The 26,755-nt window shown below is 32.7% G+C and overlaps 1 protein-coding gene across 1 annotated transcript in view; it reads right to left on the bottom strand.

Annotated features, from left to right (window-relative positions):
* Fim (plastin-2 fimbrin) overlaps positions 1–23,039 on the bottom strand; it is a 29,844-nt gene extending 6,805 nt beyond the window's left edge. Inside the window, exon 1 of the mRNA XM_018541413.1 lies at positions 22,660–23,039. Coding sequence (XP_018396915.1) covers positions 22,660–22,710 — 51 coding nt within the window. The 5' untranslated portion in view covers positions 22,711–23,039. The remainder of the gene's footprint in view (positions 1–22,659) is intronic.
* Positions 23,040–26,755: the final 3,716 nt, after the last annotated feature.

Here is a 26,755-nt window from a genome sequence, read left to right as displayed (position 1 = left end):
ATCTATAATATGTAAGGTATATATGTAAATTTTTTATATTTGATACTGTTTTATGTATATATTATATTATATTAATATTTATTCTGTATGGTTTAACAAAGATTCGAATAACAAAGTTAAGAAACGTGACACATTCCTTCTTATGTCGATACAATAGCCATGTTTTTCATTTTCTCATAAAATTATCTTTCACTTCGTCACGGGAGTATGCAGAATGTAAAACGCAAGAAAGGTACTTCTTCAAAGTTTTTCCGTATACATAACGGACGTGCCATCAACCCGCGAGCGAGAACTCGGCGACGGAAAAGGGAGTAAAAGTCCGCTAACTGAACATTTACTCTGTCGTAACATTTCCTCGTGAAAATACATGCTTCCTGCCGTTCTTTTATTTTCCCGACGAGCTACGATCGCATTGTCACGATGCAACAAAATCGTGCAATTTATGGACGCATCGATCGAGAACGCGGGTCTTTCGCGCGTATCATCGTACATACAGTACTTATAGAATACAAAAAACGAATAGCAAATGAAAATCAATTGACCGTGAATGCGCATTTCGTTTGGAGTAATCTTCTTTTTATTTCTCCTCAACTGTATATCAAATCACAATGACGAGAAAAACGATCAAATAAAAAAACGTGCTATTATCAAATCGTTACTATCACAGCGCGATGAGAAAAACGATCAAGTTAAATATACGCTATTATCGAGATAAATTGAGCAAGCAAGAACAAACAATCTCGAACAAACATTTACGGATAAACATAAATGAGCGAGTTAATAGCGAAGAGAACCAATTTGATAAAATGTAATTTGTGTGTGTGTGTGTATGTGTAGAATAATTCAATATGGATTTAAATCATTTTACTAAAATGTTTGACGTGCGATATTTCGTGATAGCACTTCTTTACTTTTTCCGGCAATCCACGCATACTGCTTTCAGGCAAACATGTGTATACATAGTTTCAAGCAGCTGGCACATATACTTAATGTACACCATATCAAAATGCACACCTGCCATCAATGAAGTACCAAAGTGAACAAGTTTTTACTATGTTCATATAACGACGTTATCTCATAATGTATGAGATGACACTTTTCATTTTTCCCAATGAATTAATATACATAATAATCCTATTGGTTGTTTCGAAAAAAATTTATATTATATTTTAATATAAAAGATTAACAGTGCGAAAACATTTGATAATTCGAAAGAAATATTTTATTTATTTGTTAAATATTTTATTTATATATTATAAACGTGTGTTGTGTGTGAGAAAATCCCCTTCTGATAATAATTCTTTCTTTCGTAAAACGTGAGCACCGTGAACCAATTTACATTGAAAAATAACAAAATGTCAATGCACACTTTTTTTCTTTTGCGTGACGGTTTCTGCAACCATTGGTTGCGTTCAGCAGAGAAAATTAATTCGGATAAAGCACGAAAAAATGTCGTTTACTCCATTATTATCGGACGATAGATTACGAGACGTCCTGTAGAACCGAGAGCACACTCCCCCGGGATCGGACTTCTCTCTCTTCTTTCGCTTTTATTCTAGGAACTGGTTTCGCCCAGGGACATAATGTGCATCGCGTTGCACATTATGTCCCTGTCCCGCGTTTATCCGCGGAAATCACGATTAAATTACCGCATGGAAAGAGAAGAAGAATCAGTATAGCGGCGTGTCGGTACGCGCGATACGTTAATAGACAATCACGAGATTAGGGCGAGTGCCTACGTTCATTATGCGAAAACGAGTTATTGGCCTTAATGTGCTGTAATAACAACAATGTATCCTCCTCGACACGTTACTCATATGATGGCTTTATAGCGCGAGATAAGTGATAAAGACGAAATTCTTTAAATATAATATGTATAATGAAGGCCGGTGAAAAGCGGACGTTAATTATTTAATTAGCTGATGCAATTTTCAACGGTTGTTACTTTTTGCCAACATCGTAAAATTTAAGCAATTATAACTTCGTTAAAATTACAGATAGTTCTGATATTTTCTCGAATAGCTTTGATCGGAAATGATGATCTTTATCTTATCTTCCTTATTTTTGTTACACTTAGTGATGATTATCAACAAAATGATTTGAACGTGCAAAGTGTTATTTATTGATAATCGATTTTTTGTAAGAGAGACAGACAACGTCTTATAAAAAATAATATTATTCGTAAGGTGATAACATAATTAGATACGGTAAAATCCATAAATTTGCATGCGTTACTTCCACCTGGACGTGTCTAAAAATGAACTAAACGACCGTGACAAGTAAATGCAATTCTGCGAACGTCTCACAACTGACTATTCGATTTTCTCGCTTCCAAGGCAATCCTATCGCTACGTCATCTCATGATTCCTCCTACGTGTGCACATTGAATTCGAGAGAAAGATTACTACATTATTCAAGATTAATAGATATAGACAATAAGATTGAACCTCCCAAGACTTCCGTTCAAAAATTCAAACTCTATTATAATATTAAATTAATTTTGCATATAAAAGAATAAATTTTTTCCATTTTTTATAACAAAAATAAAAAATTGATATACATTTATTTCGTAATTAAAATAAGAAATACAATGTGTAAAAAATTATTTTTATCAGGCAATCAATATTAACATGCAGTTATTATCATATATTAATATCAATAACAAAATAAAAAAAATACTGGAGGTGACCTAGACACGCCTTGTTGGAATTTGCATGACCATTGCTGACGGAATTCCAAATCATTGTGGTTAGTCATCGGAAGAATATATGACTAAACGATACCTATTGATCAATAACAATACTAATTTGCCTCTTAAGTGGAATACCATGCGACCACTAAAGCCGTTGAAGTAACAGTTATATACTAAATAACGTGTTATCTCGCACACATAAAAGATAACGATTAAATGTCATTCAAATACATACGCTTAAAGGTTGGCTATTAAATTCTTTTTTTTTAACTGTAAGTCGTGAACTCTGATGATTAAAATTAACGAACAATATAAGTTTCTTGATATTACATTTTCCTCAATTTTTATATTTAAATGAAAAGAAAAGTAAAAGAAAGTGTAAAATAAGGTACTTAAATATTGCGTTTATTAATTATAAATTATTCTGTTTTCCGCGTTTGTTAATTAATAACTTCTCTACTACCTCAAATGTCTCTCTTGCATAATTATATTCCTCTTGAGATTATCTGGTTCTGAGAGGCAAGAGATTGTCTCGCTATATAAGTTCGTGACATTGACCATGATCTCAATACCTTTTCGATAACGTCATCGTTGTCGCAAAGGCTACTCACACGGTCGTCATTGTTATAATAAACTTACACTCTAAAAAATGTCGGCGTGTATTTAACATCCATGAGGCATTTATATAATTTTATAAACTGCATGAGTATTAAATTCACACCAGGGGTGTTAAATCCACGCCAACATTTCTTAGTGTCCATGTTGATGTTAAATTAACATGAGTTGGTGTGGATTTAACACCATGGGTGTGTAGGTTTAAAAATCTATGGTGTTAAATCCATACTATATAGGTGTTAATTTAACACCAATACAAGTGAGAATTATATAAACACCGCATGATGTTAGGTTCATCTTTTTAGAGTGTATGAACACTACTCTTATTATAAAATAAAAGTAATAATAAGGCTCAATATGTATAAAACAGTATAAATATAAAGAGGGCAAAGAGCCAAGTAAAATAACGAACAATTTAATTTAAACAATTATACAAACATATAGAAAACAATTCTTATTGTTTCTTCTGACTAAAAACTATTCTTATGTTTATGTATTGTACATATAATTATCATACCTTATTGATAATAAGTTGCCAATGTATCGTGTAAGTATATGTGACGTAATTATATGCTGAAGGTAACGTAAAAAGATATCGATAAAGAAGCTTTAAAGAAACAATGTATAAAATTACTATTGAATCCTGATATATCCTTGCAGCAAAAAAATATATAAAAAGCACATCGGTGACAATTGTTATGTTGGAATAAGTTATCCTCTTTTAAGGACTTTATAATTTTAATTCATGTATGTTATCAAGATATGTTTGTGATCGTCGGGTCGCGAATAATATCTCACTGGATAAATAACTGAATAGGTAATTACACGACGTTGAAGCTTTATCCGCTTGATGGGCGCCATCAGGGAGTAGTAAAAAGTTTATGCAAGGCGCTTTGATGTTAGTTCAAGTGGCGATAATTGAACGGCTGGGAGGGAAACAGTTCAAAGGATATGTTCTCATAGCTTTTGATAGTCTCTCGCATCGATTTACGTAATATGCATTTACCAAGATATTTACGTACGAAACATTTTAAGAGCGATCTCGCACCGCCATAGTACTATATATGTATAACGAGTTTTACGCGCGATTTAGAATTGTTTTGTTCTATTGTCACGCGCGCGCGCGAATAGGCACTTCAATCAAAATACTTGACGTTCTGACTGAAGACAAATTTATTATAATAATAAAAATATCAAGAAAAAATTTAACGTCAATACGGAAAAGTTCCGTAAAACTGGATGCAATAAAAAATTTGATGACACTGACGTACTTTATATTTAAAAATTTAATCTATGACTGACCATTTTATGTTACAGTAAATGTGTATTGACAGTATAAATATAAAAGGAGAATACATAGGTCAAACCAGAACTAAAAATAAAAATAAATATCTTTATCAAGAGAGTCGAGTGAAAGCAGTTGATTAAAATAAAAAACATTAAGATACATTATACAATTCACGATATAGTATGCGACTTCCGCTGCAGCTTGATTTCTGTTCTGTCGGCGAAAATTCGTGGTGCTTGTATGAAAAAGCAAAGGTCATTAATAAACTCTCAGATTATAAACACAACTCAGCCATGCATAAAGATGTTTTCAAAGCTGTAAAGCTTATTTATGAGGGTATGTTAAGTTAGCACCCTAACTATAGTACTCAGGAGTTCTGATTAGAGTTCCCACTTCCTTTTGACGAGACGAAGAGTTCCCTATTTAATAACAAGAGTTCCGCTCAATAAACATTTCTTTTACATTTTTTAAAAATGGAGTGCTAACTTTTTATCAAATTTCGAGGTGGAATAGTTCTGAACGGCTTAATAGCTTCAATTTGCGATTGCCTAGAGTTCCTGATATGTAAAAAAAATTTTCGAATAATAAAAAAAAAAGTAAAAATCTTTGAAAAATTAATTTTTAGATACAATAGTTCTGATAATAATTCCTGCTTCTTTTTGACAATACGAAGAGTTCTCTATGATTTTTAATGACATATGCGCTTAATAATCATTTTTAAAAAATTTTTAACTTTTTAACGAAATTCAAGGTCGCATAATTCTGATCAGCTTAACAGAACTATTTTGTGAATACCCAGAGTTCTTGATACATAAAAAACATTTTTGAAATATAATAATGTTTAAAAAAAATAATGGAAATCTTTGAAAAATTTTGAAAAAGATTTTTTGAGAGTAGTAGTTCCGAGTAGTTCTGAGTAGCGTTTCTTATAGTACTCGACGAGTTCTATCGAAAACTGTAAGGTGAAAAAGCGATTGGACCAACGGTTTGCAAGATACAGCGACATTTGTCGGAAGATCAACAATTTTTAGAGTGAATATATCTCGGAAACTGTTGGTCCAATCGCTTTGAGCCCTGATACTTTTCGACAGAACTCGCCGAGAACTGTCCAGAACTCCGATCAGAACTACTCGGTACTCCCAAAAAATTTTGTCTTCAAATTTTTTTTTAAGTCCTACGTCGGAAAATTTTTTGATAGTACCGAGTAGTTCTGAGTAGCGTTTCCTATAGTTCTCGACGAGTTCTATCGAAAACTGTAAGGTGAAAAAGCGATTGGACCAACGGTTTGCAAGATACAGCGACATTTGTCGGAAGATCAACAATTTTTAGAGTGAGTATATCTCGGAAACCGTTGGTCCAATCGCTTTGAGCCCTGATACTTTTCGACAGAACTCGTCTAGAACTGTCCAGAACTCCGAACAGAACTACTCGGTACTCCCAAAAAATTTTTGACCAAAAAATTTTTTCTAAGTCTCATGTCAGAAAATTTTTTGGGAGTACCGAGTAGTTCTGTTTGGAGTTCTGGACAGTTCTCGGCGAGTTCTGTCGAAAAGTATCAGGGCTCAAAGCGATTGGACCAACGGTTTCCGAGATATACTCACTCTAAAAATTGTTGATCTTCCGACAAATGTCGCTGTATCTTGCAAACCGTTGGTCCAATCGCTTTTTCACCTTACAGTTTTCGATAGAACTCGTCGAGTACTATAAGAAACGCTACTCAGAACTACTCGGTACTCTTAAAAAAATTTTCAAAGATTTCTACTATTTTTTTTAAACTTTATTATTCTTCAAAAATGTTTTTTATATATCAAGAACTCTAGGTATACACAAAATACTTCTAATAAGCTGATCAGAACTATGCGATCTTGAATTTCGTTAAAAAGTTAGCACCCGATTTTAAAAAAATTATTAAAAAATGATTATTAAGCGCATATGTCATTAAAAATCATAGAGAACTCTTCGTATCGTCAAAAAGAAGCAGAAATTATCATCAGAACTATTGTATCTAAAAATTAATTTTTCAAAAATTTTTAATTTTTTTTTTAATATTCAAAAATGTTTTTTACATATCAGGAACTCTAGGCAATCGCAAATTGAAGCTATTAAGCCGTTCAGAACTATTCCACCTCGAAATTTGATAAAAAGTTAGCACTCCATTTTTAAAAAATGTAAAAAAAATGTTTATTGAGCAGAACTCTTGTTATTAAATAGGGAACTCTTCGTCTCGTCAAAAGGAAGTGGGAATTCTAATCAGAACTCCTGAGTACTATAGTTGGGGTGCTAACTTAACATACCCTATTTATGAAGAACTGAATAGCGATAAATTACCAACAAAATGTATAGGGGCTTTACTCAAAATACTAACAAAAGTTTGGACACAACTGTATGGTCGATGGCTTCAAAATCCGATAAGAGTGGTAAAACAATTTTAGATATAGTAACAGATTTGGTCATTTGCTATTATAATGATGGTTACAGCAGTATAAAGCAAATTATGAAAGTTCTAAACCTTATGGTGGGCCCTACAAGCTATAACGTTTTATCATAAATTTTGACAGAAATACTTCAAATAACGTCAAATGAATGCCCTTAAATGAATTTTCATCGACGAGAAAGTTTAATGCCAAAAATGTTTGAATGAAGTTATGGAAGTTTGTATATATTTTTTGTATAATTTCTGCTTTAAAATATATTTTTTGTTTCACAAACGACTTTCCACATAAAGCGATTCTCATTCCTATCTCTTTCTTGTAAAGGGGCGCACAATTTCCACGCGAAGCGATTTTCATCCCTCCCCTCTGCAAAGGGGCGTACAACTTCCACGTGAAGCGACTCTCACGCCTCCCCTCCCCCTGCAAAGGGGCGAACGATTTCCACGCGAGGCGACTCTCACCCTTGCTCCCCTCATCTCTCCTCCCCCTTGCAAAGAGCCACCCCAAAAAATGGATTAGGTTGGATTAGTTTTTACGATAGTAGAGCCTCCCTGTCTTGTATATGTATATTTTTCTCTGAACTACGTAGACTTTTTGTGAAATGTTGAAAACTCTTTTTGCAATCGGCATTTTTTAAAACAAATTTTTGGGTTAAAAAATGTACTTTTTCTATAAATGGCTATCATTTTGAAAAAATTAATATTTCTAAAATTTCCTACGTACTTCAGAAGCTTATTATAGATAATGGACATTATTGTTGCTTTGTTCATAGGATAAATCATCTCACAGAAAACGTGCACGCAAATGTTCGTGTTTTAAAAAAAAAGCAATTTCACAATAAGGCCATTTTGTGCATAACAAAATTAAATTAAATTGTTAAAAAATGTTGACGCTTTATTAGTCATTTCGAGTAAATTGTATAAAAAGTACACACTAATAAATTGTGTTGGCTCATATTGGGATTTCGTTTATCTCTTTAAATTAAATTGGTTTTAAAAAACTCAATTCCAATTTTTTAAAATTTCAGGTAAAAAAATATAATGTATAAATTTACAACATATTTTATCTATTATATTCCTCTAAAATCTCTTCAAATTAAAAATAAACATTAAAAAAAGATAAAGTGCCAATAAAACAAATTATAGACTTTTATGAACAAACATTTCCATTCATATAATCTGTCAAAATTGATTCCAATGAGTTCTTACGTATAGTATTCTCGTGACGAAATCTTACTTTAAAACGGAAACCAGATATACTGCAGGATGCGATATCGTCAGTCAGTCGCAGTGCTGACACAAGACAACCGCAATGAACAGCTTTGGGAGCAAATGTTCGCCATCGGTGGTGCCATCGCGGTTGGGTGTGCACTTTTGATGTCAATGCACACACACACACACACAAATGTATATAATATATGTATAACTGCAGACTTATCGACGCGTACACCTGCCATTGCATCTCGCAAGTTAACAGGTATCGACTCGGGCGATTCTGTTTTACAACGACATCACATTTTACTCCGGCGCTCTCATGTTACACTGCTTGATCCACAACATGATTCGATTCGCGATTCGCATTTGCAAAAGTGAGACCTGACGCGATATCAAGATTAATGACAGGTGCAAATTATACGAATGGTCTATTCACTTACAAGTAAATTGATTGACATGTGTCGCAGCGTTTACAAACCTCGCACCTATGATCCTTCTCTCCGTATACCATATGTATACTTATATGCGCAAATTAGAAATCACGTTACAAAGATGCATAAGTGTAATCATAAAAAAATATCATAAAGATCATAGATTAACAGATCAATCAATTCTAAACAGAAATCGTAAGACTCATAGCTTATTGTTCTCGTAAAACTTATATAAAAACTTTTAACTGATATTGCAATTCTGTACGTATGTACTATAAGATGTACATCATTCATAAATATTCACGATTTCTCGTAAATCTTTTAGCTAGCAAGAAGTTATCTGTAAAGTTATAGCAAAAAGTTATAAGCACTTTAAGTTCTTACTTTACACTTTAAGTCTTACAAGTATATATTACGAGTCTTACGATTCCGCTTAAAACTGATCCATTAATATAACTCAATAGACATTTAGATTATATTGGTATTATATAGATATATTTATTTTAGATTATAATAGAATAAAATAATTCATAAGGAGTTCAATATATGTAAGCGCTCTATTTAATAATATATCTGTTATTATTATTATTGAATTTTAAATCTCAAAATTTTACATGTTATTATGTAATATTATTTTCACGAATCATGAATCATTGAAATATTCCTTTACATGATTTCATTTTCTAGAATTGATTATCAACGGGAACGATGACCACAATAATCTTCTCAATGACTCAGGATCATACGAGCGAATGTCACTGATTTTCTTTTTCGCGAAACATTACGGATCATTATGGAAACATATACATGTATATCGACGCGACAATTTGTGAATGATGACTCATGAATCTTGGACGAGCAATTTGTTTCTTTGCATGTTTATTCATCCGTATTTAAAGAATTTTTATTGTCACATCCTGACATAATTTTTACTCATGTTGATAAAGGCAATGCGACTGTTGCTCTGGATAGAGATTTTTCCATATGATATTGTATATTTTCGGCGTTTTTCATTAGTGGTTATGTTTTATCTTACACAGCGTATTTTCTTATTGTATATAATTTTTTTTCGTTTTACATCTGAGAAGGGCTCGAATTTGTAGCCGAAACATATAATGTGATTTTATTAAATACTGTCTTAGTCTATTAATAGTTACTTTTATTATTTGATACACACTTCTTAGTTTTATAACGTTTACGTAACCTTTATCTCCTATTTGCCTTGATGTCACACAATTTTATTATTTTCATATATTTAAAAGCGAACAATTACTTATCAGTGGCAGATACAAGAGGAGGCAGAGGGGAAGACCATCTTCCCCACTGAATTTTCCAAACAAATTTTGTATTGAAAAAAGTCGGTTTTAAATAAATTGAGAAAAAAATTATTGAAGATTATTCGAGAAAATCGATTTACAGTATAGCTATATATAAGATCGTGCATGAACGAGAAAAGGACATTAATGATCAAAATTATAAATTTTTTGTACACACATTTCGATATCCACGTGGATATCAAGGATGTTATTGAACGAAAGAAAGAAAGAGAATTTATATTATGTAAATAATAAGTATATATATTTCATCATATCCCCTCCCGAATAATTCTTTGGATCCGCTACTATACTTATCTGATAAAAATAATTCTGCATTTAATTACTCATCGATGCGTTTTGTTTAATCAAGGAAATGTTAACGACACGATCAAAGAAAAGGGAAAGATGACTATCAAAATAAAATAAATATTTTGCACTATCGTGAACATCAGTTATCATTAGAAATAGATTTTAATAATGATCTTCGGCTTCTACGAAAAAAAAGGTGATGAAAAAAAAAATGAAAATGACTTTTAAATTATTTGTTATAAATTTCTTTTTTATAAAATCGAACAGCGCATTAAAGCGATTATTGCGCATACACGGATGCATTATACATATATTGCATAATGGAGAAAACGGATGAAAATAATCAAAGAAGCAACATCAAACGTGATCTTAGGTAAAGCACGTACGTTACGAAAGTCAGGGAAGTGAAATCGGCACGATCGCTTAATGAGTCATCGAATCCAAATGTAATGAGCCAGTGACGTCAAATCAAACATTCGTGAGTACCGTGCAATGACTCATGTCATTCATGAACTCTTAAACAAAATCGACAGCTGAATGTTTTTTCCATAATCGTAAACGGTTTCCGACGCTATCAATTTCAACTTCCCGAATAGTCATCACCCCGACGTGACGGCGCCACGAATACATCGCAAGCATAAAATATTCTATCAATATTACACTAACTGTATATATTTGCTCAGAATCTACCATATAAGGTGTCATTTTGCCATTACTACGTTAAGATAACGATTTATCATTTTTGATTAGTCGAAATATCGATACCTATATGATTCATCGCAGAGCAGATCGCGATGTATTATATATGAATAAAATATTTCAGTAACGTGTATAACTAATTGAACACAATAATTTTATATAACAATGCTAAAAATAATAAATAATTTATCACAATTAATTAAAACCCTACATTTATAATAATGAAAAATTAAAACCATACTTTTATAATAATTGCATAACTAACTATACATATATCGCCTTTAGAGAATGAACATCGTATATTTACATGAAAAAGCAAACATCAATCGCACAGAATTCGAACTCATTAGAAAAGCATCGTCTTTGCGATATAAAGCTGCGACGACATTTTATCAATTTAATATTTTCGCCATATAATACATAACTCTTTCCTTCCTTGCGAGTTGAGCTCTGCACAAAAAGAAAAGCTGGAAAATATGGTCTACGCTGTTCCTTGCGGCATTTGAAGAATTTCCGTACCGCGGTTAGACCGCGACTTCCACTTCTGCGTTAGTTATACTAATAATTGCGCGAGAAAATGACAAAACGACGAACACGATGACGATAACGACAATGACGATGTAGGATAACGGACGGATGGCTGAATGCGTGCAGATAAATTCTCATGTCAGGAGTCTGGCCTATCAAGTCGAATCTAATCTACCTAATAAGTCTAAATGCTAAGAGGATCCGAAATTACGTGCGGGATTCATTCTTTAGTATTCTCTAGTTATCTACTACTGTGAAATTAATTAAATATCAAGTCGCTCGGCTCGAACAATTAGCATACCGCCGCGTACGTTTCGCGTGATTAAATTAAGTAACGGTATTGCACGGAACGGTGAGTGCGCAATTAGAAAAGTAACGTGGGAATTTTATTATTTTCTATCTGCTTTTTGTTTTTTCTTTCTGTAGATATGTAGGAGTGCTTATTCTATGTATATTTGTAATTCGCAGCATTGTTTCATGACAAACAGGTTAATAATGTTTTATTTAAAAAAAAAAAGGGTGTTACAGGCGCGCGACACACGATATTTATGCGGTATTCGTGAATGTTATTTTCACTCCAATGCATGACCCGTTTATCTCTTTTGATGACGCAGAAATAGTGATTGAATTTCAATGAGATGACAAAAGAATAAGCGAGTGAAACGGAGCTGTGCACGATTAAAATATGACGATATAAAATTGACGATGCTCAACATTGTCACGCAGTTAGATCGTTAGCTCGAGCGAACTTATTAGCTACTATGACCCAAGTCCCGCAAGAAGATATATCCGTTGCCTGACTCATCAATTTGTGATATCTCATTTACTCATAAGGGATAATCACCCTGATAATCCGGTCTTTTAGTATCACGAGAGAGAGCAACTATTATATCTACGATTATGTATATATATTTGTTAATCTATTACCTAAAGTTTCTCTGTATAAATAAATAAATTTAAATATATCGTTGACCTGACATATATTAAAGAATAAATTTTATCTTACAATAATAATTTCTGAGAGTCGTAATTTAAATAAAAAGACCAATTACTGCAATTATTCTCTAATGTTATAATTCTTTGGGAAATAATAAGACGGTTTCTTTTAACATAATTAATCGTAATTAATCTTTTTATAAATTTCGAATGGAAATATATAAGTCTACTCGAATGTACAGTGTTCGAGTGAATAATCTAGCTTATGTTCTTACAAAGTTCGGCATGTAAAATAATGATGTTCTCGATGTTCGTTAAAATACATCCGGCATTATAATATATCAAAAGTGAAATCGATGTCAAAGCTGTCACAGTTAAATTCTACGTTAAATTGTAGAAAACGTTGTTGCTCAGAATTCGTGTGTTTAAATAACGTCTCAGTCTCGGTTCTTGAAATCTCGGTTTCAAAGAGGATTTCGTGTACAACTGTAAAAATGCGGCTTGTTCCATCGAATTTCATCTTATCTGAAATACGGAACTTCACCGTGTGCCGAGAAAGGATTAATTATAACTACATGGCGTAATTAAGGATCTAAGCGTGAGAGCCAAACCGACAAAGAATACACGTACTGCGCTCAACAATATAAATACTGTATACGTAGCCGGGTGTTCTTTACGTGAGAATTAGCTCCAAGGCGTGCATTGTACAAAGCTGAGAAAGGAATCAACCACGTTTTTGACATTTTTATACCTTCTTCAGAAGCGATCTTACCGCGAATAAATCGGTGTTTTATTTTGCTCCGCGATACCTTGTAAAGGAAATGACCAACACTGCTACTATTTAGTATTTAATGCCATGTTAAGGCGAAACAATGGCAAAAGCATTTACCATGTAGACATAATTGTTGCCTGGTTAAACTGTATTTGTTTAGTTAAGTATATACAGCGACAAAAAATAAAAGTATAATTACAACAAAATTCTAATTACTCTTATTTTACGTATAAATACGTTATACCTCATAGAAAATGATCTAGTTTCTTCTAATACAAAATGTAATTTATTAATAATTATTCACCAAAATTTTATTTAATCTTTATAGATCTATTTTTTATTTACTAATAATTTTTTAACATTATGTACAAAGTAAATAAAATATATTATTTTTTCATATAACAAATAAAATTTTTTTAAAATAATAATATTATATTATATAATAAATTATACTAATTATATTACTTTTTCAAAGAATAACAACGTTAGAAATATTTTTTAGCCTCGCTGGATATTTGCATAAACATCTGTAACTTCTAATTGGGATTGAAATCTTAAGTTTAAAGTAACACTGCAGTCCGCACGTTCATTTTATTGATAGACTTTATATTGGAACGCGAGCCATTCGCAATATATGATGGAGCATAGATGACGGTCGCCGACAAGGATCGCAGACAGAATTTAAAGATTAATTTTCTCTGACTGGCAAGAAGAGGTTCTCGAGTTATAAGTTTTCCCATCATAACGACCGCATTCATGGTACAGCGTTCTCGTTAGTCGAATCTATCGTGGAATTCTTTGTGGATTCCGACGTGGAGCCAACCCGAACAAGGAAAACATTATGCATTTGCATATGTGATGGTAAGAAAATTAATGGTTAAAAAAATTGAGTACGATTGCATGAAATAGATTAAACATAAATGAAAAACAATACTGCACAAAATCTGATTCGTCAAATATCAAATAGAAAAGCAACAGCGAAAACAATGTTTCTATCGTTTTATCTTTATTATATTTTTTAAATTTCTATTTTTAATTTATACACTTGATTCCTACAGATTTCATAAAATTTTTATGACAATATTACTTTAATAATTATAACAATTTTTATATTATAAATAATTTTTCTGGAGTATCAATAAGTGTTTTACGTACCAAATATATGAAATATTTGCACACAAGTTAACATCAAGATGATAGGAAAACAATAGTCTTTTTTCATTAGATAAATCAAAAATAAACTTTTAATTGCACAATCAAATAAAAGAAACTTTCATAAATAAAAGTGCACATAAAATGGATCAATATCATCTTTAAAATAATTAATCATTGAGAACCACTGACTAGGAAATTACGTGCAACGCGGGCATTATGCGACCTAGGCACAGTTGCGCAACGATCTTACTTTTAAGCAGTCGATCGCAGCCCATTTACTATTCCAGCAGCATGCAATTGCATAACAATCGTAGCACATTGCTATACGTAGTACCTGCAATGTAGTTGAGTAATAACCGAGGTAGAAGGCATTGTCAGCCGTAAATGATAAGAGAGCAGTCTAGTCTTTATGGCAGCCGCGCCTATTTACACGACTCGAACTCACGCAAAAATTCGAAAACGTTTTAGAATAGGCCTACGTATGTAAATATCGTGAGATAATTATTACATTGTTTTTGCATAAATAAATTAATACTTGTTTTAATTTCAAAGTTACGTTAAATAATATATATAGATAATGTCATTATCATTTCGCATTTATAGACATCACAATAATTTATGACCTATATAACATTATTAATATTATTATTTGAAAGAATGCAAAATTTTTAATATAATACTATTATTTCTAAATACAAAATGTACTTTTAATAATAACTTTAAAATAAATTTGTACTTGAAAAAATGTGTGACAAATTTTAAAAATATACAAGTACTATTTTCAATGTAATTTCTCGTCTTGCTTGTCATCCTAATTTAATCAACAATGTGTAAAATATTTCTCATTTACCAATGTCATGCGCACAATTATGCATTAATTTCATGCTCACGAAGCTATGAAATAATTTTGGCTCGAGTACACGGTCTAATCTAACGATATCTCGAGAATTTCTGACGCGTGAAATGTACCTGTTAATAAACTGCACTCTCTTCTATGCAGTTATACAATTATCAATGAACTTACTTTTAATTACTGTTTCAATTAACTTTTATAAAGAGCAATATATCACTGAGTGGAATACAGAAATATTATACAAATACGTATTTAAAAATATATAAAGTAATGTGATTGGCAAATTTAATTTTACTTCATCACACATATAATATCTACATATATTTAGTTTAATAATTTTATCAAAAAACAACTAAATTGAATGAATATATAAGCAGTCATAGAAATTAACTAATAAATTATATTATTTATATCATACTCTTGAAACTAGATTTACGTAAGCAAAGTTAAATTGCCGCGTCAATATTTTTATTCTTATTGTAATCACACGCATATAGAATGAACCAGGTGCTATTTATTCACTGCGGTCGGTCTCCCGCTGTTTTTATGAAAGACCAACGGCGTGGTTTCTGGATAAGAAAAGAACGGCACGTGCCAACGCGGTGACATGCCTTCGGGTGGCCGCTCGAACACGTGTTCCAGAATTCAGTCTGGAATAACCTTTCTGCTTGTATGCACCGCTTATTATAAATCTGACGTAAGTAATATGTATGAAATCACAATACTATGCACGTGTAATATATACACAACTGTGTATATATTTCATAATATACTTCAAAGTGACTCTTTATATTTGATACAATATATGAATATGCAAATAGTCTAAAGTGATTCTTTATATATATATATATATATATATATACACATGTGAGAAATGACAATAGAATCGATATCGAATTGATGTCGATTCGACATCGAAATCATCAAATCGACGTCAGATTGACATCGATTCGATTGACGTCGATTCCATTGTCATTTCTCACTGAATACCATATACACAAACACACACACACAAAATTTCAATTCTCTGTATGCTTTGTATCTTCATATCGATAAAATAATTAAATTTTTGGAATTAATAATTTATTCTTTTGTGTAATATTGGTTTAATTTTCACGAGATGTCATCTCATCAAAATAACTGAATTTTATTTACCTCCCTTTTTGTAATGAATAAAAAGAAATGAAATAAATAAACGATTTTAATTTCGGAGACTCCCTCGGAACATAAAGCTAAAGCAACGTTGATTCTGCTCATATTACTACGTCAAATATAAAATAGTGCAATATGAAAAAATTCGTTATGTCGACATAGTGAACTGCCTTCGGTTGCAAATAAAGCGCAAAATTCCGGAATCAAATAACAGATAGGAAATACGAGCGAAACGCGAGGTCCAAGAGCTCGATTTCGCATTTCGACACGCTTTTGCTTATTCTACGACTCTTTTATTGCGTTGTTATTTTCAATCTACAAAAGTGCTATTTGATATTATAGAAAATCCAAACCTCAGGTGACAATAACAGATTCTTTTATAGTTAATTTTAATACAAATTTAATTACAAAAATATTGAAAACTGAGCTATGCGAAGTAAAACTTCAAAAATGTATGACAGTACAATTTCTGTTAATTTTTTCAATGTTAAATAAATTTTCAATAACAAAATTTCATTTAAAATTTAATTATAAAAAAAATGTGGAAACATTAAACTATATAGGCATTTCCATTTAATCGATGAATCTAATATCAACACAGTAAAAACTGAACATTCCATAAATTTCCTATATTCATGAGAATATTTTGCTGTCAGTATACATATACCTGTCTGATTTCATTAATTTAAGCATCATCAATATATGCTCTTTTATTCATTTACAAAACAATCTAATGTTTGACAAAACAGTATAATGTATGCTAATATATTTTAAAGTCCCTGTTCTAATATGCGAATGCACATTTCACGATTGTGCACTCGCTGACGGAGATTATGCGTAAGGGTTGGGGTCACCCCATCAGGAGAGCGACGATGTTGCAAGAGGGTGATGGACAATCCTTTAGAAAATCACCGACGCGCGTCGTGCATAGAAATGTCTCCCATTTATCTTTTCAATGTTTTGTAAGTTAGCGGAACAAAGTGGGAAGATCAGTTCTAACATTTTTATTTGTTGTTCATTTATTGTTAAAGAGTTATTAAAAAAGTTTGTTGCTCTATCAGTTTTTAAAAAATGATGTTCGGTTAAAGCAAGATTAAATTAGCGGAACAATATATATGTAACAACGAAATTATACTTAAAACTAACGTAGGAACTCATTGCTAATTTGTTACTATTAAAGTATTCAAATTTTGAATGAGTTACTTACAAAACAAATTTAAATATATCGAGAAAACTTCTCAGCGAGTAGGCAGTATAAAGACAAAGTACCAACATAAAATTTGTTGCTCGCATAGCACACCATATAATTTCAAATTGGATCTGTGAAGTTTGTACGACGTTCCGTTAATATAAAAAAATAATGACAGTTCCGCAGCATCGATTTTCATAGTTCTACAATTCCTTATAAAAATAAAAGAGTACTTAAAAAAAAAAAAGAAGACCGTATCAGATACAAAGAATAATAACAGCAAGTGTAAAGTGAAACTAACAGGTATTAATTGTATTAAATAACAAGCGTAACAAGCGCGCGTGTAAGAAACAGTAAAAATAATATAATATTACGATCCATTTGATATTATAGAGTGTTTCCCGCGCAAAAAGAATTATATCTACATCATCCCGCAAACGCAAGCGGTGAGTATTTTATATCAGGACTTTAAAGTGTAGAGTGTGCGATGATTCAGCGTCATGCCATAGCCATAGGGGTTGCCCTTGATGTGCTCTTACTCACAGTTTCGCGACGCGGGATGTAGGAAGGGGTTGCGTCTCTCGTACACCGGTAACGCGATCAATAAGATAATTGAAGACTTTCTCGACGATGTAACTTCTCCGGCGGAAGGGAGTAATTTCGCTATCTCGCTAGTACTAGCGCAAGCCTTTGTTTTCAAGACAATCTTTATTTTACACTTTCGAAATTTTATTGTCCGAGTGGCATGCAAACAGAGAAAAAAGATAAACACACATTATCACATCATCAAAACTAGTCTTTGTCTATATGGACTTTCATTATTATCGTCACGAACTATGTAGTGCAAACGGAAAATAAATACGAACTTTGCAAAAATTGATCGTAAATGATTTGATTTAAAAAACAGTAATTGAACTGTTTCGTGCCTTACTGAATTATTGCTAAAAATGTTGTAAATTGTTAATTAAAATCGGAACTAAATTTTATAGAATTATTTCAAAAAACTAAAATAACTGTGCTTTTGTAGAAATTTGTGCAATTTTATGCGAACGACAAACAAATGTGGAAAATTATTTTAAACTTTGCATATTTTTGCAAGCAAACAAAACTACCGGGGGAAAATACGGGAAAACATTCTGCAAAAGTATTTTCCGCGGCGGAAATACACGTTAAAAAATAATGTATAAAATTTGTAATGCCGCTGCAATATAATGATTTAAAATGTTTCATCATCAATACTTTAATCCTCTCAACAGATAAACAGAAATGTATATTTAAAACATCATTTTATTTAAAATAAATTTATCCCAAAAATAATATATTAATTGTAAATGAATTTAGATCGATAAAATTCGACATAAAATAAGAATCAGTTGTTGCGTGCAAAAACGTATCGAAGTAAAAAGAACAGAATATCTGATATCGGTTTCATTTCCCGATATTGTATTAAACCGCAAAAGATTAACGTGTTATATCGAAAGTCAGGTCACCTTTCGAATGATCGGAGTTACGGAGGCGAGAGAAAAAACGATCTCGGAAACGAGCTGCCGCGCATTCACAGCCGATCGACCAACCGTGAAAAGCCTGTCGCGGAGAGCAAAGTGCAATCGTGCGGCAACGAAGCTGATTCCACTTCCAAAAGCCACGGCAAACAGATCTGTGGTTTATCTAATTTGTCTACGCGTGAGATGAAGCGTAATCAAAACAATCAGAGATTTCAAACCGACGAAGAATAAACACGTGTGAACTGCGATTGAAAAACGTGCGATCTTAATGGATTGCTCCAATTTCACTCTCTAATAAAATAACGAATTTGTTTGAACACATTAATGCGCACTGGACGTTAAAACCGTTATACACTGATCAACACCGATTTAATCTCAATGTAAAAGTGAAATGCAAATATTTTGAAATACAATACATTGTACCTACTCTGTTAAATCTATAGTGTCAATCTGTAATGCGAGTCGCCACTGCCCCTAGTAAATATATCGTTATGTTAGACTAAATCGATAATTGAATTTCACACTATACGGTGTCAAATTGACACTGTTCAATGTCAAATACAACCATTGTTTTAATGTGAAATAACGATATAATGGAGTAGCAGCTGCGGCGACTCACATTAGTTTAAATTTGACATTATAGATTTAACAGTATTATAGTGTAACAGTATAATAAAATGTTGAATAGTTTACGATTTAATCGGTTTTTATGCTTATAATAATTATGTATCTTTACATCAATTTATGTGCAATAGTTTTAATGTGCACTGAGTGCGTCCAATCGAATTCACTATAAGTGTGAACGGATTTAGATTTAGATAAAGTAAGATTATTACACAGTAAATTACAATTCTCGCATATTGTACAGATTAATTCGCAAAGTTACAAAACAAAATGCTGCTTGATTTGTTTGTGAAAGAGATTATTGCTAATTATATATGTACAATATATTCGTGAAATTATTAATCATTGTATGATAATCTTATTATCTCAATATCGATAAAGCAACATTGTTGTTTCGTGTTGTACCAGCATCTCGCATACGCAATCGCTAATAGCGCTCAAAGAATAATATTATTGAATAAGCAAGTAGCGCGTAGGCTGTTATCAATGTTTGGAAATATTTCATCTGTACTATGTATAATTTAGCTTAACTGCATCGTGCCCATTGCAAAGATGCGTGGGTGAGAGAAGTGATGCATCGATCAAACTTCCTCTACAAATCGTTGCGCCAAACTGCTCCAAATGTAAATCAACTCGTAAAGGTACGCGTGACATGTCTGCTTGTAATCGCAATCAACAGTTAATGCCTAATATTCCAAGTAGAATCGTAAGATGACATATATTCTCATGACATATTCTCGTAAGACTTATAAGAACTTTTAAGTGCTTATACCTTTTTTTTTATACAATATCTTTATAGACGCAGCTTCTTACTAGCCATAAAATTTACAAGAAATCGTAGATATTTACTAACAATCGTACGTCTTACGATATATACGCATAAAATTAGAATATTACACTGAAAGGAAAGATTGGTCGCTGCAGTAAATTAAAAATGCTACGCCATATTTTACCATCTAATTTGCTGCAGCAGCAATCTTTTCTTTCAGTATATCACGGGAAAAAAGGATTAGCAATACCAGCTAATGTATAGCTGTGACAGCTAAATTGCGTCTTTAAAATAAGGACAGCTAATGCTGTTGATGCTAAATTTATTAGCTATTTGCACTTATTAGCTATTTGTACTGTAGTAACAAATTTTTTGCTGCTATACTGAAAAAAAAAAAAAGATTGATTGAATATAGCATAGCGTTTTTGATTGGCTGCAACAGTCAATTTTTAGTTGTAGCAGCCATTGCGGATGGTTAACATGACCAAAAATTAGATACTACGGCCAATTAAAAACGCTGTGCCGCATATTTCACCATCTAAATTACTACAGCAGTCAATCTTTTTTTTCAGTGTAGAGATATATATGTATGAAGAAACATTTTCCCGTAATATACGTGCATGGAAGAAATTTAGATTTATGTACACCTAGCATCTTTTAACTACTTGTACTAATAATATTTTTAATTTTAGCTAAGTTTCATGTCACACAGTTTATGTTTTTTCAATCTCTGATAGCTAAAGCTTAGTAATCACACTAAGTAGCTCTTACAGCTACGTTTGATTCAGCTATTAAAATATAGTTGCTGTTATCAAATCATTCTTTTCTGTATCATAAGTTCTTGTAAGTTTTATACGAGAACAAGTTACGAGTCTTACCGATTCTACTTAGAATTGATCCATAAATTTTAATTTTAACTGTTCAATGACACTGTCAAAGTAAATTTGGTGGAAAAATGGAAATTTATATTATATAAATATAATACATCAAGCTTTGAATCGCACGCAGTTGAAGCGCGTATAGAATTGAAGTAATTTATATATTTAACATCAAACAGCCGTTTCTTGCTACACAAACATCCACGATAACGAATGTCGTCAACTTTGGGTTTCCACAGGCATGGCGATCGACGGTAAATACGTAGATACGAGGAAAACACGAGGAGCGTAGCGATATAATGAGTGATGTATGACGTGCTTAATCCGCCGCTCATGTGCACGTGTCCAAGCACACACGGTTACGTTCGGCTACAAAACCGAGAACGACCAGGTCGCACCGCGGCGTGCTCCTGGCGGTCGCGATTACGCACCCGACCGGTTCGCTTAACATTAACTTCCCATTGAACGGTTCTCACATACCACAACAATCGGAGCGATCGGAGGGAGGGCGTTTACCTGTTTCTCGTTTTTGCTCTCCGACTTAAAAGATTACGGTAAAAACTAAAAATAGTAACGGGGCCAATCAAAAATATATCTCCTGGGATATCTGGAGTATCGAACGATATTAAAATTTGTACAACGCACTGCCTAATATAGCGCTTCGTCACATACATATACATTTCAATGATAAATCAAATATCGTATAATCTCGCATAAATTGTGCGTAATTATTGGATATCACTTATCATATATCAATCATTTAATAATACAATTATAATGACCTGAATTGATTACGCGAACATAGTAAAAAGTAAAATGTTAAGAGACACACAAAAATGTTAAAATCAACATTTTACTTTTAACAGGGTGTGAATGTTTTTTCAGTGCTCCAAGGATCTCAAATTATCTGTAATACATATGCTTGTATCAAGAGGAAAAATTCGAGATCTGCGAGCTTCGTTTTGCCTGGAGCGAATATACGATCGAATGACTTTTAAAGGGAATTGAACGATGATCGACGGGGGCAGAATTCAGGCCGCAAGGCAATATTTCCGAGCGCAAGGGGTCTGGCTGCGCAGGAGGTGACAGGGCGGCAACACCCGGCGCGGTGTGCAACGTCGGCTGAAGTCGGCCTTGGCGGCTCCGGCACGAGGGTGGGTTTCCACGATGGATAAAACCGGCGATCGATAAGGAAAACCGTGCGGCATCCCGCCGAATCGCGGAGAACAGGGAGAACATCGTGTCCGCCACCCTCTCGGCGAGAGCCGAATTATGTTAATCGCAACGATCGCGAACACTCACCGCTTGGAATTGCTCCAACAGCTCCTGCCGGTCGTCGATCGCGGTGGCCATGTTGCCCGAATATATAATCCTTCCGCCTTTCCTTTCTCCTCTACGGCACCCAGTCACCGCTTCTCCGTCACTCTTTCTCTCTCTCTCACGCCCTTCGGTTCACTCCTTCTCGCACTCTCTCTCTCTCTCTCTCTTTTCCTCTTTCGATGCGTCCGTCCTTCTCGGACCGATGACGCCGTATACGTCGTGACACGATACGGCGCGCAACGTGCAACGATCACTCTCGACGGAGGCGATTTTCTCACTCGATGTCGTCGCGCCGACACGAGCGCGCGAATACTCGATACCGTTCGGAAACCACGATCCACCTCAGCCGTTCGGCGAAAGCGTTTCTGGAAGTCTGCGGTTAGCCTACCGGTGTCAAGCTCCACGACACTCGTCACGATCGGAGTCGCAGCTAGGACTGCTAAGGACGTGAGGAACTGAGGACTGCGCGCGAGCGATACACCGAACTCCGCGCGGCGCGGGCGGTGCGGGCGGTGCGCGCCAGCGGGCCGACCGTTGCCGGGGACGCGCGAGCGTACCCGAAGCGCTTGCCGATTTCGCTCGGCTCGGCGACCTCGCTCGCGACAGTTCGCGATTTTGAATAATGGACACGTGTTATTCCATAAGGTGGTTTTTTTTGAACGTGTTCGCCGAATTGTTTGTTTGATAAGTATTTGATATTTAACTCTGTGAGTAATTCAATTATTGAATCACTTGCGCCATTTTTCGCTTGTATATTTATTCGATTACTGTAGCGCGAGCTGAATCGAACTCGCTTCAGTTGCGACATGTTTTTGCAGCTTACTTCAGTTTAACTTATATATATATTACAATTTTCGGAAAGACGGAATTTGAATTTGGACTGCGTTATTTCTTATATGCATTTTTCTAATAATTCTAAAAAATCTTTATTATTGAATTATTGCTTATTCTATATAATTGTGATTTTTTTAAATAATTTCTTATCTATAATAATCATCTTAGAAATAAAAATATAAAATCACGTAACGACGAATAATAATGATTAATTTTAATACATTATATATGTACACAATTATATTTTGCTTTAAAACATCCAATATACATATATATATGTTGAAGATTAACATAAATAAGAGTTTTATTATTCGATGTAAATTATATTATATAATTGACAATTAAAGAGCAGACTTTTAAAATGAGTTTTGTCCAAAATTTATAATTTTCAGCTAAGAATTTTCAGAAAACGAGAAAGAAATCCATACAGAGAAACCACACGCGCCTTACAAAAAATAACAATTTAACAATCAGTAAGATGTTAATAAGATTGCTACAATATTTCTAATAATATCAAACAAATGCCTTTTGTTTTTAGTTAAATGACATAAAATGCACTTCGAATATCTAGACTTTTTTCAGCATATAAATTGATAGTAAAAAAATATATACTTTCAGAATATCGTAGAGTAGCTTAAAATATGAGTCTTTCAACACTGAACACCATACAATCTCTAACTCAAAAAATGAAATTTTAGACAAAACGCATTTTGGAAATCTATTCCTCAATTATCAAATTATTATAATACCAAATAATCTTGAATAATTCATATAATTAATTTATTATCTTCGTGTGTATAATACAATTAATTTACTACTTTAATAATTCATGATTTATCTTACAAAAACTTTTACATCTTCGATTAAATTACTAAAATTATGGACAATTCACAATAGTAAAATATAGTTCGTAAGAGTTCGCAAAACGAAACCATGTAGTGATGATCCATTTTTTACCAATAAAGTGGTAATATACATTGCGTCGAAAACAAATTTAAGTTGATTCATTAACGTTGATGAGGCCAACCTGTCTACTTATTATGACATGGAAACGCATTGCGATGCTCATGTGAAACAGTTTGACACGTTTACGTTCTCATCATTTCGCTTTGTTTTGCAGTTCTCATGCATTATAGGTAACAAAGGAATACTTGTTATTGCGGTTACCTAAATCGAATACGCAAAAAAGTTAATCGTAGTCAAAAAAACGAAAAATATTTTCAATATTTTTTTTTTATTTGGAAATTATATCTGGAAATTGGGCAAACAAAAATCATAAAATAATTAATTATCTAATTGTAAGTTATAACATACAACTAGCGATGTTAAAGTATAAAGAAAGAAAAGCGCAAATATGAATATAATACGGTAATTGATGCGCGAATAAAATAATAAAAAAATAATTAAAATAAAAATATAATATAATCTTTTACAAATACATTTTGGAATTATCTCTTATTGGAATTATCTTCAGCTTATAATTGACGATTGTGAAATTAAGATTCTATTAACATCCTATTAACGTCAATACAAACTTTCCAGAAGTCTAGAAAATCCTTGTTAGAGGAGTATCATCAAAAACATATGAATAAAGCTTGGAATGTTAGCAAGTTAATTAATGATGTTAATTTGAGTTAGCAATTAGAATTATCTAAATTATCCAAATTGTTGAATTCGACTTACGTAAAAAGCATGCTAGATATCGTGCGAGCGCCATTTCGAAACGTTTCGTTATATTAAATCAGAAATTCATGTTTTCCCTGACTTTTCATATTCCTCAGTTTCTTTATTGACATTCTAGCTCTCTTACCACGATGAATATACTCCACGGACATCGACCTTTTCAAAAAATGTTACCTTGCGGGGGACAGAGAGATAAACCGTCCTGCATACCTCAGAGATTTTATCTCTTGGTTTTCATGTTTTTCCAAGAATGATAGTGTATTAAAATAATAGATAATATAAAAATGTAAATTTTATCACTTCTGCGATAAAAGTATTCTAGCTCAAAAATACTACATAAAAATATTTCTTTTAAATAAATAAACTTACCCAAAGAACAAAAATCGAGATCTTTAAGATATAAAGAACACTGAAAAATATTTTAATATTGTCTTAAATATATGTCAATTTTACTTTATTACTATCTTTAGAAATTAATATTTCGTTAACTATTGCCTATTGCAAAATGGCTCAGGACTTTTCAATTCAGTTTTTTTTTAATCAGAAAAAGCACTACATGATTAGAGCGCTTTTTAAGAAACACCCTGTACACTTTAAAAAATGTTTTACGAAATTTTAAAACGCTTCTTTATTTTACGACAATTAAAAGTATTGCAAAATAGTGAGATAATACATAACAAGGACGTTAGCGAATATTAAAAGCAAATATAAAAAAATACCGCAAGAATCTAATCTAATAATATCAATACTATCATATATCATCATATGAACTCAAAATATGAAATTCTATCGAGAATTAGATAACGGCTTCTTTGACGACAAGTGATTTATTTATAGATACATCTACGATAGTATATGCAACAAGAAGTAAATCGCTTTCTTATCGAAAGAAGCGGGGCTCCGCCTCAAATAAGATCCTATTGCGAATAATACATCTTTATCTCTACACATATTAAGTTAGCCTTCGGTTGGAAATTACAGAAATAATTTCACTTTATATATAGTTTTTCGACGGCGCATTAATTACGCACTAGTCGAGAAATTTCAAGATAAATTACAGTAAATTACGGTAAAGTTTCGAGAACGTAAATTCACAACAAAATATCAGAATCATTCGTAATATTTATTCGACGGAGAAGATCGAAGCTTTAATGATAATAATTTGTACATACGAAAAAAATAATACACTAAGTATGAAAAATCATATCCTATATAGTAATAAACACTCTAATTCGTGAAAATGTTTCCTTTCTTCAAACTGCTCGCGAGTATTTTCCAAAAATATAATATCCATTAAAAAAACTTTCGTTGTGTATGTGCATGGATACGTGCGTATATCAAAGGAGAGTATAATTACAAAACTAGTTGCGTAAAAATGTAATATTCACATTGTCATGATTCAGTGGACTAAATAATCACGAGCAATTTACGCTAATTTAATACATTTACACATTTATCTTATATTACAGCGAGAATGATACACCGAGAGATGTTTGCGCACAATGAGAAGGTCGATGCACGTAATAGAATGTTAGAAACACATATAGGCACTTGCCTTAGG

This window comes from Cyphomyrmex costatus, unplaced genomic scaffold, assembly GCF_001594065.2.
Source record: "Cyphomyrmex costatus isolate MS0001 unplaced genomic scaffold, Ccosl1.0 scaffold106, whole genome shotgun sequence".
NCBI classification, from domain to species: Eukaryota; Metazoa; Arthropoda; class Insecta; order Hymenoptera; family Formicidae; genus Cyphomyrmex; species Cyphomyrmex costatus.
Note: the sequence above shows the minus strand (reverse complement) of the source record. Positions and strands in the feature narration are given on the sequence as shown.